The 13,083-nt window shown below is 42.3% G+C and overlaps 1 protein-coding gene across 1 annotated transcript in view; it reads right to left on the reverse strand.

Annotated features, from left to right (window-relative positions):
- Nucleotides 1-2,105: 2,105 nt before the first annotated feature.
- Nucleotides 2,106-13,083, reverse strand: part of poln (polymerase (DNA directed) nu) — an 81,606-nt gene continuing 70,628 nt past the window's right edge. Inside the window, exons 20-24 of the mRNA XM_036956511.1 lie at nt 5,163-5,273; nt 4,878-4,956; nt 3,981-4,048; nt 3,572-3,633; nt 2,106-2,822 (exon numbers count right to left, since the gene is read on the reverse strand). Coding sequence (XP_036812406.1) covers nt 2,730-2,822; nt 3,572-3,633; nt 3,981-4,048; nt 4,878-4,956; nt 5,163-5,273 — 413 coding nt within the window. The 3' untranslated portion in view covers nt 2,106-2,729. The remainder of the gene's footprint in view (nt 2,823-3,571; nt 3,634-3,980; nt 4,049-4,877; nt 4,957-5,162; nt 5,274-13,083) is intronic.

A 13,083-nucleotide genomic window follows, 5' to 3' on the forward strand; every position in this document is an offset into this window, starting at 1 on the left:
AGGTACGGCCGGCTCGACCAGACCGCGCCTGACCTTACCTGAATAGAGTGTAGATGCAGTGATGACCTGGTGTACCTTTCTGGGCTCGTATTTACAAAGCATCTCAGAGTAGGAATGCTGGATCAGTTGGACCTTTTAGATCACAATGAATACGATTTTATGGACTGGGGAAACCTGATCCTAGATCAGCACTCCTACTTTGAGACGCTTTATGAATACGGACTATTCTTTATGTTCCTCCTTCTGACGTTCCTTTCTTTTGACTGCTGTATTGTTACTACTGATTAACCTTCTTTTCTTTTTTTTTTTTTGCCGATCAATGGGAACACTGTAAAGCTGTAAAGATAAAGATTTCCTGCATTGTGAAAGAAAAATGGATGTACATATTGTATCAATTAAAACAACAATGCATAAAGCTTTTATATGTTCCTCCGGTCAATTGATTTGAACGTTGATTTAAATGATCATGTAATATCATATCGTTTGTCATATTAAAGAAAGTGGACACTGTTAGATTCAGCTTAATCTCGGTTAAACCCAGAACTAAAGTCTTGCGTAATTGGTCAGATGCTCGATTAAGTGTAAAGAGAAGAGCTAGAACGGGGTTCGGAACCCGAACAAAGAGCTCCCCCCTCTCTCTTTGCAAGTTGCAGGCAAGTCTATGGGCCAACTATATAACTAAATTCGAAAGATGCCAACACCTACAAAATCGGGATTTGTCCAAAGCACCGTAACTAATGCTACTTGATATTTCACACATCCCATTGTATCATGACAAATCTATGGTACCATTAATGTTTATGTAGTCTGTCCACGAGAGATTCAACTAGAACTATAGGCAATATAGCCTGAAGTCCAGACCTGTTTTGTGCTTACTTCTGTTTGGCGTATGACATGGAGTACAAGGACAGGGATATTAGCACAACCAGACTGGTACCCAGGCTAAAGGTAATAGAGAAAACTCTATCATTTTAGATTCACCTTGGTATAGAGGCTCCAAAAAGCAAACTACAATATTCACCTTGATATAGAGGCTTTAAAAATCAAACAACTATATTGTTAACCTTAAATTGCCATTAGCATGGATCCAGCCTTAGGTCTCTCTCTCACTCAACACCCATCTACCCTGTCGCCATGGGGATGCTGGTAGGCTATCTGGAGATAACTCTGTTGCCCTTGACAACTGCAGGCTTTTAAGGGACCCTTTGGCCTTGGTTTCCTGTTAACATACCATTCTGTTCTTTTAGTTATTATAATGAACACAAATAGCCGTCCATCACACATCATACTCGTTCACATAATAGTCATTATATAACACATACAGAACCGTCTGTTTCCATACAAACAAAGCATTGGGTTACCAAAGGTTGTAACCATTATCAACTTGTGTAGTAGTAGGCTGAGTCACTCGCACACTGAGGCTCTCCTCCACTACCCTCCATCCTCCCCCTGTAGTGAACACGCTCTCCAAAAATTGCACACATGCCACTTTTACGTCCGTCCGTCCCCCATCCCTTGAGCTGTGGCTGGGTTCCCTTGAGCTGTGGAACAATGAAAGGGAAAAGGAGGAGGGGAGGAGAGGAGGGAACTTGCCTGCTATTGTAGTGACCTGGCCATTGGTCAGGGTAAAATACACTCAGTTGAAAAATCCCTGTAAGCTGACTGATACTTTCCAAGATCATCTCCATAAAGACACATAGGTGTACTCTGCAACTCGTATCCTTATTCTATTTCTATGGCAACTGCACTTAAAAGGACAGACACACTGTTTACTCTGAATGTCTGAAGACATGGCAGGACAATAGAAAACAAGTTCTAAACAACAACTAAAAACGTCACATTAGCATCCCAGTGATGTTGTGACATACATCAAATAGGTCGGCTACCTGCCGCCAAAGATCTCACCATCTCTGGCAGCGACCAGGAACTGGGTCAGGCACTGTGTGTGACAGAGAGACAAAAGAGCGAGGCTCTCCAGTAGCCAAATAAGCTGATAAAAGACTAGTTCAGAATGAACAAGGAATGGCTGACTGCGCCCAGGGCGAGTGGAATTAGACGATCTGTTTGAAATCAGCGAATCACTCCAATGGGAGAAGAGCGAGAGGTTGAATAAAGAAAATATAAGTTTATTAAAGAAATGCAAAGACTAGATTGTTTCACTTTATTGTAGAAATACATTGACGAGTCCAGCTTTGCTTGACAATTAATGCAATAATAGGAAATTCAGACAGGATATCAGTTAATAAATACAATCAAACAGTATAGAACCTTCAAAAAAAAACTCTGACTGTTATCTAGCTAATGAGGTATATTTACTTTAGCTGAGAAATACTTTTAAAAAGGCAACAGTGCCAAACAAATTTCTCAAAGTCTGGTTTTGCCTTGGCAACGGAAGACAGAAACCAAAAATCTAAAGAAGAGGGGTGAGAACAGAAAAATGTGAAGATAGGAGGACTACAATTCCACAAAATGGAGGGAGGTTGAAAAAAAAGAAACTGATGCGTTCCAGTGGGAGGCTCCTGCCGTTGCCCCCTGATACGGGCAGAGAGAGAGAGAGAGAGAGGCGTGTGTGTGTGTGAGGAAGAGAATTGGATAGAGAGAGAGGGAGAGAGAGAGGGAGCGAGAAGGAGAATTGGGAGCTTGGAGGAGCTGCAGCTGCCTGGTTTCCATAGCGATGGAGATGCAGCACAATGAGGGAGAGAGATAGAGTAAGAGATGGAGAGAGGGACTCAGGAAGAGGGGGGGAGAGATGTTTGGGGGAGGTGTAGTTCGGACATGGAGCCCCAGGACTTGCCACTTGAGACCGCCACCTTCAGGGGGACCTGGGTAAAACACACCGGGTGGGGGAGGGGGACATCAAACTGAGGTGTATTTGTGTGTATGTAAGCGTGTGTAAGACATCAGCATTGGCAGGAGTGTGGAGAAGAGGTGTGTGTGTGTGACATCAGCGTGTGCGTAGCACCACACTGACCTAGATTCTCTCAGGGTCTCATCATCACTCACCTGGCCTCCCGCTGTCACACAGCAAGACAGGAAGTAGCTAGCTACTGTTGCTACTACTTTACCAATAAAACACATACTAAGCCTACGCTAAGCTAACTTAGCAGTTTCCTTGCTAGCTACCGTAGCTACTACCTTACCAATAAAACACATACTAAGCCTACGCTAAGCTAACTTAGCAGTTTCCTTGCTAGCTACTGTAGCTACTACCTTATCAATAAAACACATACTAGGCCTACGCTAAGCTAACTTAGCTAGTTTCCTTGCTAGCTACGGGAGCTACTACCTTATCAATAAAACATGTACTAGGCCTACGCTAAGCTAACTTAGCTAGATTCCTTGCTAGTCTCTCTGCGAACTACTGAAGATATTAAAGGCGAAGCACATATCTCAGCTAGCGACCGGCGCTATTTCCTTTAGAATAAAAAATAGCATAACGATAGGTTAAGTTAACCAGTCTCCCTGGTTGACAATATCAGCAAATGAAATACACACAACTGCTACAGTACAAATAAAAATAAAAAATAAAATGCTTTTCCTTACTTTTAGTTCTTTAGTCCTATTCACTTACTTTGAGATGAACTCCCAGACAATCGATGTGTTGCAGGGACTCCATAGTGTTCTTGACCAACACTGTGTCACAAAGGGAAAGACAGAAACACATACTAATAAATAATACCATACAAGCCATCTAGCAGACGCTTTTATCCAAAGCAACTTAGAGTCATGTGTGTATACATTTGTATGGGTGGATCCAGCGGGAATCGTACCCACGACCCTTGGTGTTGCAAGTGCCATGTTCTACCAACGGAACCACACGGGACCCCACTGAGCCACACAGGACCACATATTACATATGAATATCTCTGATGAGTTGAAGTAGGATGAAGCGTGAAGATTCTATATCTCATGTGTATGACCCGGAGAGAAGAGGGGGATTGTGTGACGTCTGACCTTTGTGTGATTGTGTGATGTCTCACCTGCGAACTCCCCCACCTGAGAGTCCTCCACCTCGTAGAGCAGCTCGTCATGGAGCTGAGCTATCAGCCTGGACAGGACATAATACATAAAGAGATAGTGAAAGAAAGAGAGAAAGAAAGAAAAGGGGACAAGAGGTGAGACAGACAAAGGAATAGAGAAGAAAACACCGCCTCCCGACTGGAGCAGCGGTCTAAGGCACTGCATTGCTAGGGGCGTCACTACAGACCGGCGTGATCGGAAGTCCCATAGGGTGGCGCACAATTGGCCCAGCGTTGTCCGGGTTAGGGGAGGGTTTGGCCGGGGTAGGCTGTCATTGTAAATAAGAATTTGTTCTTAACTGACTTGCCTAGTTAAGTAAAGGTTAAAGAAAAAAGAAATAGAGGGAGGGAGTAGAGAAGATTGAGAGAAGACACGTGGGTTGCGTCAGAGAGAGCACTCAGGGTAAAAAGAGAAAGATGAGTGGTTGTAACTGATGATTGCGGCAAGGTAAGTGAATGATGTGGAATGACTTGATGACCCTGAGCTATGATTATGAGGGATGGGCGGAGGGAGGGGAGAGAGAGGGCAAGGAAGGGAAGGCATGGAGGGAGATAGAAAGGGAGGGAAAGAGGGAAGGATGGAGGAAGGGAAAGAGAATCTTGGCAGCAGGGTTGGTAGATTCAATTTGAACTCAGAAGATAAATTGAAAGTCAATTCCTGGAATGAAAATTGCCCATTATTGTATGGAGAACAGGAGGAAGAGAAGGGTGAGGAGAGGCAAAGTTGGGATGCATATCAAATGGCACCCTATTCTGTAGATAGTGCACTACTAATGGCGAGAACCCATAGGGCTCTGGTCAAAAGTAGTGCACTATATAGGGAATAAGGTACCATTTGAGATGTAGTCTTGGTCTAACCTGGCGGAGAGAGAGCTGGAGGAGGAGACTTGAGAGAAGATACGGATCATGGCCATCTTACACAGGTCAGCAGCTGACCCTAGAGAGAAGAAACAGAAAGCCAGAAGAGAAGTTAACCCAAGCGCGTGCACACACACACACACACACACACACACACACACACACACACACACACACACACACACACACACACACACACACACACACACACACACACACACACACACACACACACACACACACACACACACACACACACACACACACCTGTCCCCTCCACACTACCTTGGACCACAAAGTTGACGGCCTGTCTCTCAGCCTGCATGCGGACTCCCCAGTCTGTTGAGTGGATGTGAGGAAGTGTCCTTCGCCGGCCCATAATAGACACCACATAACCTAGGCAACAACAACACACAGGTACAGTACTAGAGGTTATTTACACTGCAATTGAAAGGTATGAGGAAGGATGATGTGTTTGGTATTCTAAGGTTTTATTCTGGATCAAAAGGGGGCTTAGGTGGTGGGCGCAGTAGTTGCAATGGGTGTGGTTGGCCCGGCTGAATTTTAGAGAACATTTTGGCTGTGTAGAGAAATGCTGGTATTTTTAAGTCAATTTCCTGCAATTCTTCACATTTCTTAATGGAGCTGGGATCCCTTTTTGCAGTTTTAAAGCTAATTTGCTGCAATTCTACACTTTTTGCCATGTACCTGAGAGAACATTTGGCCGTTTTAAAGCTAATTTCCTGCAATTCTATGCATTTTGCATTGGCTAATGTTGTGTTATTTTGCTCAAACATAATAACAAACTCAATACTGCTAAATTCATTGTTTTTTAAATTTTCAAGCTTTTATTTTGGTGATTATTTTTAGTTCTCAAAGATTATGTCTATTTTTTTAAATTACAGAGTGGCTGTGGTTCCGGATTTTCTGGAGAAAAAATAAAATAAAAATAATGTGCACACATTTTTTTTTAAATGTAGCTGCTGCGCACTCCGCTGCCGCTCAGTGCTGCTTTGATTGGTGATGAACGCCTTTGACTGGTGTAGCCTACACACTTCATGTTTTACACTAAGGACATGGTCAACAACTACTGCATTCCATGTCTCAGTAAACTATTAAACATAAGCAAGTTTTCATGTTCTTTTTTCAGGAGGGGAGCTAGGCTACATGCAGCTATTTACATGTTGTACACAAAAGATCAACGTGTTTGTACAAACTCGCAGATTGTTTCTTGCCCCAATGCAGTTACAGTGCATTCGGAAAGTATTCAGACCCCTTTTCCAAATGTTGTTACCTTACAGACTTTTTATAAAATGGATTAAATTGTTTTTCTCCCTGATCCATCTACAAACAGTACCCCATAATTTCAAAGCAAAAACAGGTTTTTAGTCATTTTTGCAGATGTATTAAAAATAAAAAACTGAAATATAACATTTACATAAGTATTCAGACCCTTTAATCAGTACTTTGTTGAAGCACCTTTGGCAGTGATTACAGCCTTGTGTCTTCTTGGGTATGACGCACACCTGTATTTGGGGAGTTTCTCCCATTCTTCTCTGCAGATCCTCTCAAGCTCTGTCAGGTTGGATGGAGAGCGTCGCTGCACCGCTATTTTCAGGTCTCTCCAGAGATGTTTGATCGGGTTCAAGTCCGGGCTCTGGCAGGGCCACACAAGGACATTCAGAGACTTGTGCCGAAGCCACTCCTGCGTTGTCTTGGCTGTGTGCTTTGGGTCGTTGTCCTGTTAGAAGGTGAGCCTTTGCCCTGAGTCTGAGGTCTGTAGGTTTTCATCAAGGATCTCTCTGTACTTGGCTCCATTAATTTTTCCTCGATCCTGACTAGTCTCCAAGTCCATGTCGCTGAAAAACATCCCCAAAGCATGATGCTGCCACAACAATTTTATTTAACCTTTATTTAACAAGGAAAGTCCGTTAAGAACAAATTATAATTTACAATGACGGCCTACACCGGCCAAACCCGGACAACGCTGGGCCAACATAGGGATAGGGATAGTGCCAGGTTTCCTTCAGATGTGACGCTTGGCATTCAGGACATAGAGTTCAATCTTGGTTTCATCAGACCAGAGAATCTTGTTTCTCATGGTCTGTGTCCTTTAGGTGCCTTTTGGCAAACTCCAAGCGGGCTGTCATGTGCCTTTTACTGAGGAGTGGCTTCCGTCTGGCCACTCTACCACAAAGACCTAATTGGTAGAGATGGTTGTCCTTCTGGAAGGTTCTCCCATCTCCACAGAGGAACTCTGGAGCTCTGTCAGAGTGACCATAGGGTTCTTGGTCACCTCTCTGACCAAGGCCCTTCTCCCCCGATTTCTCAGTTTGGCCAGGCGGCCAGCTCTAGAAAGACTCTTGGTGGTTCCAAACTTCTTCCATTTAAGAATGATGGAGGCCACTGTGTTCTTGGGGACCTTCAATGCTGCAGACATTTTTTGGTACCCTTCCCCAGATCTGTGCCTTGACACAATTATGTCTCTGAACTTTACGGACAATTCCTTTGACCTCATGGCTTGTTTTTTGCTCTGACATGCACTGCCAACTGTGGGACCTTATGGTGTGTGCCTTTCCAAATCATGTCCAATCAATTGAATTTACCACAGGTGGACTCCAATTATGTTGCAAAAACATCTCAAGGATGATCAATGGAAACAGGATGCACCTGAGATCAATTTCGAGTCTCAAACCAAATTTACGTAAATAAGGCATTTCTGATATTTATTTTGTTACATACATTTTCAAACATTTCTAAAAACCTGTTTTCGCTTTGTCATTATGGGGTATTGTGTGTAGAGTGATGAGTGGGGGGGAGCATTTAATCAATTTTAGAATAAGGCTGTAACGTAAAACTAAATGGATAAAGTCAAGAGGTCAGCACATTATGAAGGCTACTCATTGTAGCTTTCATAATGCAGCTATCTAAGCAGAATATCAAAGGGTTAGACATGCAGTCTAATTAACAAATGTATGTTATTTTTTCATCATCATTGCAAACATTGGCTAAGCAGGAGGCAGACAAGCAGTCAAAGTAGTAGCGTTCTTTTTCAGCAACTCTGATTAGTAGCTAAGATATGGCAGCAAGTATAAAGATTAGCCTACAACATCACACAAAATACAGATTGTTTTGCTCCAATGCAATGTGTAGTTCAACCGCAATATCCGTTACAACAGACATAATGGCCTTCATAATGTAGCCTTCATAATGTGGCCTTCATTGTAGCCTTCATAATGTGGCCTTCATTGTAGCCTTCATAATGTGGCCTTCATAATGTAGCCTTCATAATGTGGCCTTCATTGTAGCCTTCATAATGTGGCCTTCATTGTAGCCTTCATAATGTAGCCTTCATTATTTAGCCTTCATAATGTAGCCTTCATTATATAGCCTTCATTGTAGCCTTCATAATGAAGCCTTCATAATGTAGCCTTCATAATGTGGCCTTCATTGTAGCCTTCATAATGTGGCCTTCATTGTAGCCTTCATAATGTGGCCTTCATTGTAGCCTTCATAATGTAGACTTCAATATATAGCCTTCATAATGTAGCCTTCATTATATAGCCTTCATAATGTAGCCTTCATTATATAGCCTTCATTGTAGCCTTCATAATGTAGCCTTCATAATGTAGCCTTCATTATATAGCCATCATTGTAGCCTTCATAATGTAGCCTTCATAATGTAGCCTTCATTATATAGCCATCATTGTAGCCTTCATAATGTAGCCTTCATTATATAGCCTTCATAATGTAGCCTTCATTATATAGCCTTCATTGTAGCCTTCATAATGTAGCCTTCATTATATAGCCATCATTGTAGCCTTCATAATGTAGCCTTCATAATGTAGCCTTCATAATGTAGCCTTCATTATATAGCCTTCATTGTAGCCTTCATAATGTAGCCTTCATAATGTAGCCTTCATTATATAGCCTTCATAATGTAGCCTTCATTATGTAGCCTTCATAATGTAGCCTTGAATGCTCGTTCAAATCACCACAGGGTTTTTATTTCAGCTGTGCAGAAATATGATGTAGAGACCTACTCTATCATCATGGTTCAGAAGAGGGTGATTAAAAGAGAGAACCGTGAAGGGCGCTGTGTGTGTAAAATAAGTAATGCGCAGAACTTGATCCATATCCACAGCTTTGAGCAAGATGTTTCCAGAGGGGCGGGGCTGAAAACTCAGTATTCGCTGCTACGGCCTAAAAAATATATACTGTATGTCCATTATCTTTTCTACATATGTTATATCTTGCTTTTATTCGATTCATTTTACACATGAAAGCGTTTTTTTTTATACCCCAAAAATGCATATAACAAAAAAATCATGTTACACTGTTTGACGGCCGGCCCAAGAATTTCAATGGGGAAAAAACAGATGGCATGACTGCATTTATTTAACTCCAGTAAGCACAGTCCCCTGTCATAACAGCATTGTAAACTAGTTGGGTGGCAAACACACACACACACACACACACACACACACACACACACACAAACTTCCCATCCCTGACACTCAGACTTCCCAAACACCAACCCACACACCCGCACACTCACCCACACGTGCCCACGTCAGGCATGCCTGTCCTAGTGCATTCCAGTATTAGACAAAGGCCCCAGGCTTTACAGGCAAATCCTTCTGGAACACAGTGAGGTAATCCACAGCCATACACACAGAATGACCCTCTGTAATGTGTTTGTGTGTGTTTGCAGTGTGTGTGTGTTCATTCATAGCATGTGTGTTCGCAGTGAGTGTGTGTCGGTTGTATTATTTCACCCCATACAGCAAGGGCTACACGCGTGACCTGGCCTACAGGAATGTGACCTATTGGTCTAGGGTATAATGACAAGCATGTAAAAGGGCTAACTGGTTGTCAACATTCATTCATAGAGTCACGGATGGCTAGTGTGATGGTCATACATAGGAATGTGCATGGGTGTGAATGTTTACATTTGACTGTGTTGGAGCCACGAATGAGGCTTGCGTGTGTACACTGACCGTACAAAACATTAAGAACACCTGCTCTTTCCATGACCAGGTGAATCCAGGTGAAAGCTATGATCCCTTATTGATGTCACTTTTAAATCCACTTCAATCAGTGTAGATGAAGGGGAGTAGACAGGTTAAAAATATATATTTTTAAGCCTCGAGACATGGGTTGTGTATGTGTGGCATTCAGAGGTTGAATGGACAAGACAAAAGACTTAAGTGTTTTGGACGGGTAGCAGGTTCCAGGCGCACAGGTTTGTGTCAAGAACTGCAGCGCTGCTGGGTTTTTCACCCTCAACAGTTTCCCGTGTGTATCAAGAATGGTCCACCGCCCAAAAAGACAGTCAGCCAACTTGACACAACTGTGGGAAGCATTGGAGTCAACATGTGCCAGCTTCCCTGTGGAGGTGAGGGGTGCAACTCAATATTAGAAAGGTGTTCTTAATGCTTTGTGCATGTCAGGACATGTCATATTCATTAATATAACTTTGCATGATTTTCAAAGAATGTCTTATAAGAACAAACAGGATTGTGTATGTTTATATATTGGTATACATTAGTTTGACGACCAGTGTTTGAAATCAGTACATTTATTTATCTAATTAGTGTCTTTCTTTAAAAAAAAATCATTTTTGAAAAGTATTTTTATTGAGATTTCTTTCTGTTTCAGTGTAAACAATGATTGAAATATACTGCATATGTGAATTTATACATTGAAATATAACATGGAAACATGTTTTTTTTAAAGGAGGTAGGAATGTATATGCCTATAAAAAAATATGAAATACTTAAAATAATACTTTCATAACAAAACTTACATTAAAAACAACAACAAAGGAAAAGAAAAACACAGCTGGTTTTCATAATGATTAAAAGTCAGGCTAATATTAAACACTCACAAAGACAGATAAGAACAGGCAGTTTCCTGTGGAGAGACATTGTAGTGTCTCTACGTAGGTAAAGAAAAGCTGCCACATTCTGAAGAATTTGCCAGAAGAACCCCCTGGGACAAATGCTATCTTTTTCAATCTACTAAAGTGTAAGACGTCTTTAATCCACACAAAATGAGGAGAGGGCGATTTCCACCGAAGTAAAATCAACCTTCTTGCCACAACAAACTCAAAAAGGCTACAAAGTCTGATTTATATTTTGCCATTATCAAAGAATAATGTTATGTTATGACAGTAGGAGGAGCAAAATGCACCTGTACTACTCATGTCACGGATAAAGCTGCACCTTTCTATCTATTGAAATGACTATTGGGAAGGTGAAATTTAGCTGAGAGTTGTTGCAACGATGCAAATGTGCCGTCGACATACAAATCATTGAAGGATTTGATGCCAAGGTTAAACACAACGGCGAAGGCTCCATCTACTATCGATGGACGGAGAAAATGTGATTTCTGATTAGAGGGGCCCTTAATGAATAGGTTTGCAATCCAATGTGACGTCTACACTGGTTCCAGATCTTGAGAGTGTTTTTTTACTCAAATGGTTCTGGTATAACCTGAAATAGCAGAGTTAATAGGCGAGTTTGCCAAAGCAGCCAATGAGAATGGCATACAGGGGGAATACTCTATCTTCAACCATGCTGGAATGACATGTGGGGCATCTGTATGCATCCAGTACTGAATTACATGGAAGTTGGCAGCCCAACTGAATCAATAGTAGGGGCAGCTAGAGTATTACAACATTTATCAAAATGTTCAGAAGTGTATAAAGATGCATAGAAGTCCTTAAATGGATTATTTATTAGCTGGGGATCGATTGTTGCACCTGTGGGCGTTTGAATTTGAGACATTTTGTGAGTAGAGGAAGACTGGCAAAGTTGATGAGAAAGCAATTTACTTCCCTTGTTGCCATACTCACAGTGAGTATGTCACGAGGCCTGTTGACAAGGTATCGAATTCAGCGTGTAAAGAGAGTCGATCCCTGTACACATTTGGGGATGGTGAGGTAGCGTACAAAATTTGAATTGTCAGTTCAGTCTCCTTTCCCTCTGTTTTCTTTCAAAAGTAGTATGTGACATGATTTGACAAAAGGCACCAATTTGTGTATGAAAATTGCAGCTTTTCTCCCTTTACTTTGATAAAGATGACCTACCCAACCTTTCTGCATTCTAAAGTGATCAGAAACTCTCAGATGGGTCTCTTGTAAGAAAGCAAACTGTGTTTCCAGATGTTGAAGATGCTGAAGTACTCTACCACGTTTGACTGGTTGGTTCAAAAATGTACAGTTCCAACTAGAACATGTAAGTATCCTCCCAGCCGACTACCCTATTAAATTAGGTTGTTGAGTCATCATCCTTTAATTTAAATTAATTTAAATATTAGCAGAAGACCAAACTTGACATACAAGAAAACAGTTGAACTACCTCCCATCAGTTGAAGTGTCTTCCCAAACAAGACCCGCGCATCCCATGCTAGTACACAAGCTCCTAAATACGCTCTAGGAAACATAGTGGTTACAGTAGCTAGGCTAAACTCTTACCAAGTGGAGCGTGGTGACAATTTCACTACATGACCAAAAGTATGTGGACACCTTCTCGTTGAACACCTCATTCCAAAATCGTGGGCATTCATATGGAGTTGGTCCCCCCCTTTGCTGCTATAACAGCCTAAACTCTTCTGGGAAAGCTTGGAACATTGCTGCGGGGACTTGCTTCCATTTAGCCACAAGGGCATTAGTGAGGTCGGGCACTCGCGATTTTGCCTGGCTCGCAGTCTGCGTTCCAATTCATCCCAAAGGTGTTCGAGGTCAGGGCTCTATGCAGGCCAGTTAAGTTCTTCCACACCGATCTCGTCAAACCATTTCTGTATGGGCCTCCCTTTGTGCACGGGGGCATTGTCATGCTGAAACAAGAAAGGGCCTTCCCCAAACTGTTGCTACAAACTGTTGCTACAGCACAGAATCGTCTAGAATGTCATTGTATGCCTTAGCATTAAGATTTCCCTTCACCGGAACTAAGAAGCCTAGCCCAGACCATTATTCCTCCTCCACCAAACGTTACTGTTGGCACTATGCATTCGGGCAGGTAGTGTTCTCCTGGCAACCGCCAAACCCAGATTTGTCCGTTGGACTGCCAGTTGGTGAAGCGTGATTCATCGCTCTAGAGATCGCGTTTACACTGCTCCAGAGTCCAATGGCGGCGAGCCATTGAAACCCATTGTATGAAGCTCCCGACAAAGAGTTATTAGGCTGACATTGCTTCCAGAG

The sequence above is a fragment of the Oncorhynchus mykiss genome, chromosome 21, assembly GCF_013265735.2.
Source record: "Oncorhynchus mykiss isolate Arlee chromosome 21, USDA_OmykA_1.1, whole genome shotgun sequence".
NCBI classification, from domain to species: Eukaryota; Metazoa; Chordata; class Actinopteri; order Salmoniformes; family Salmonidae; genus Oncorhynchus; species Oncorhynchus mykiss.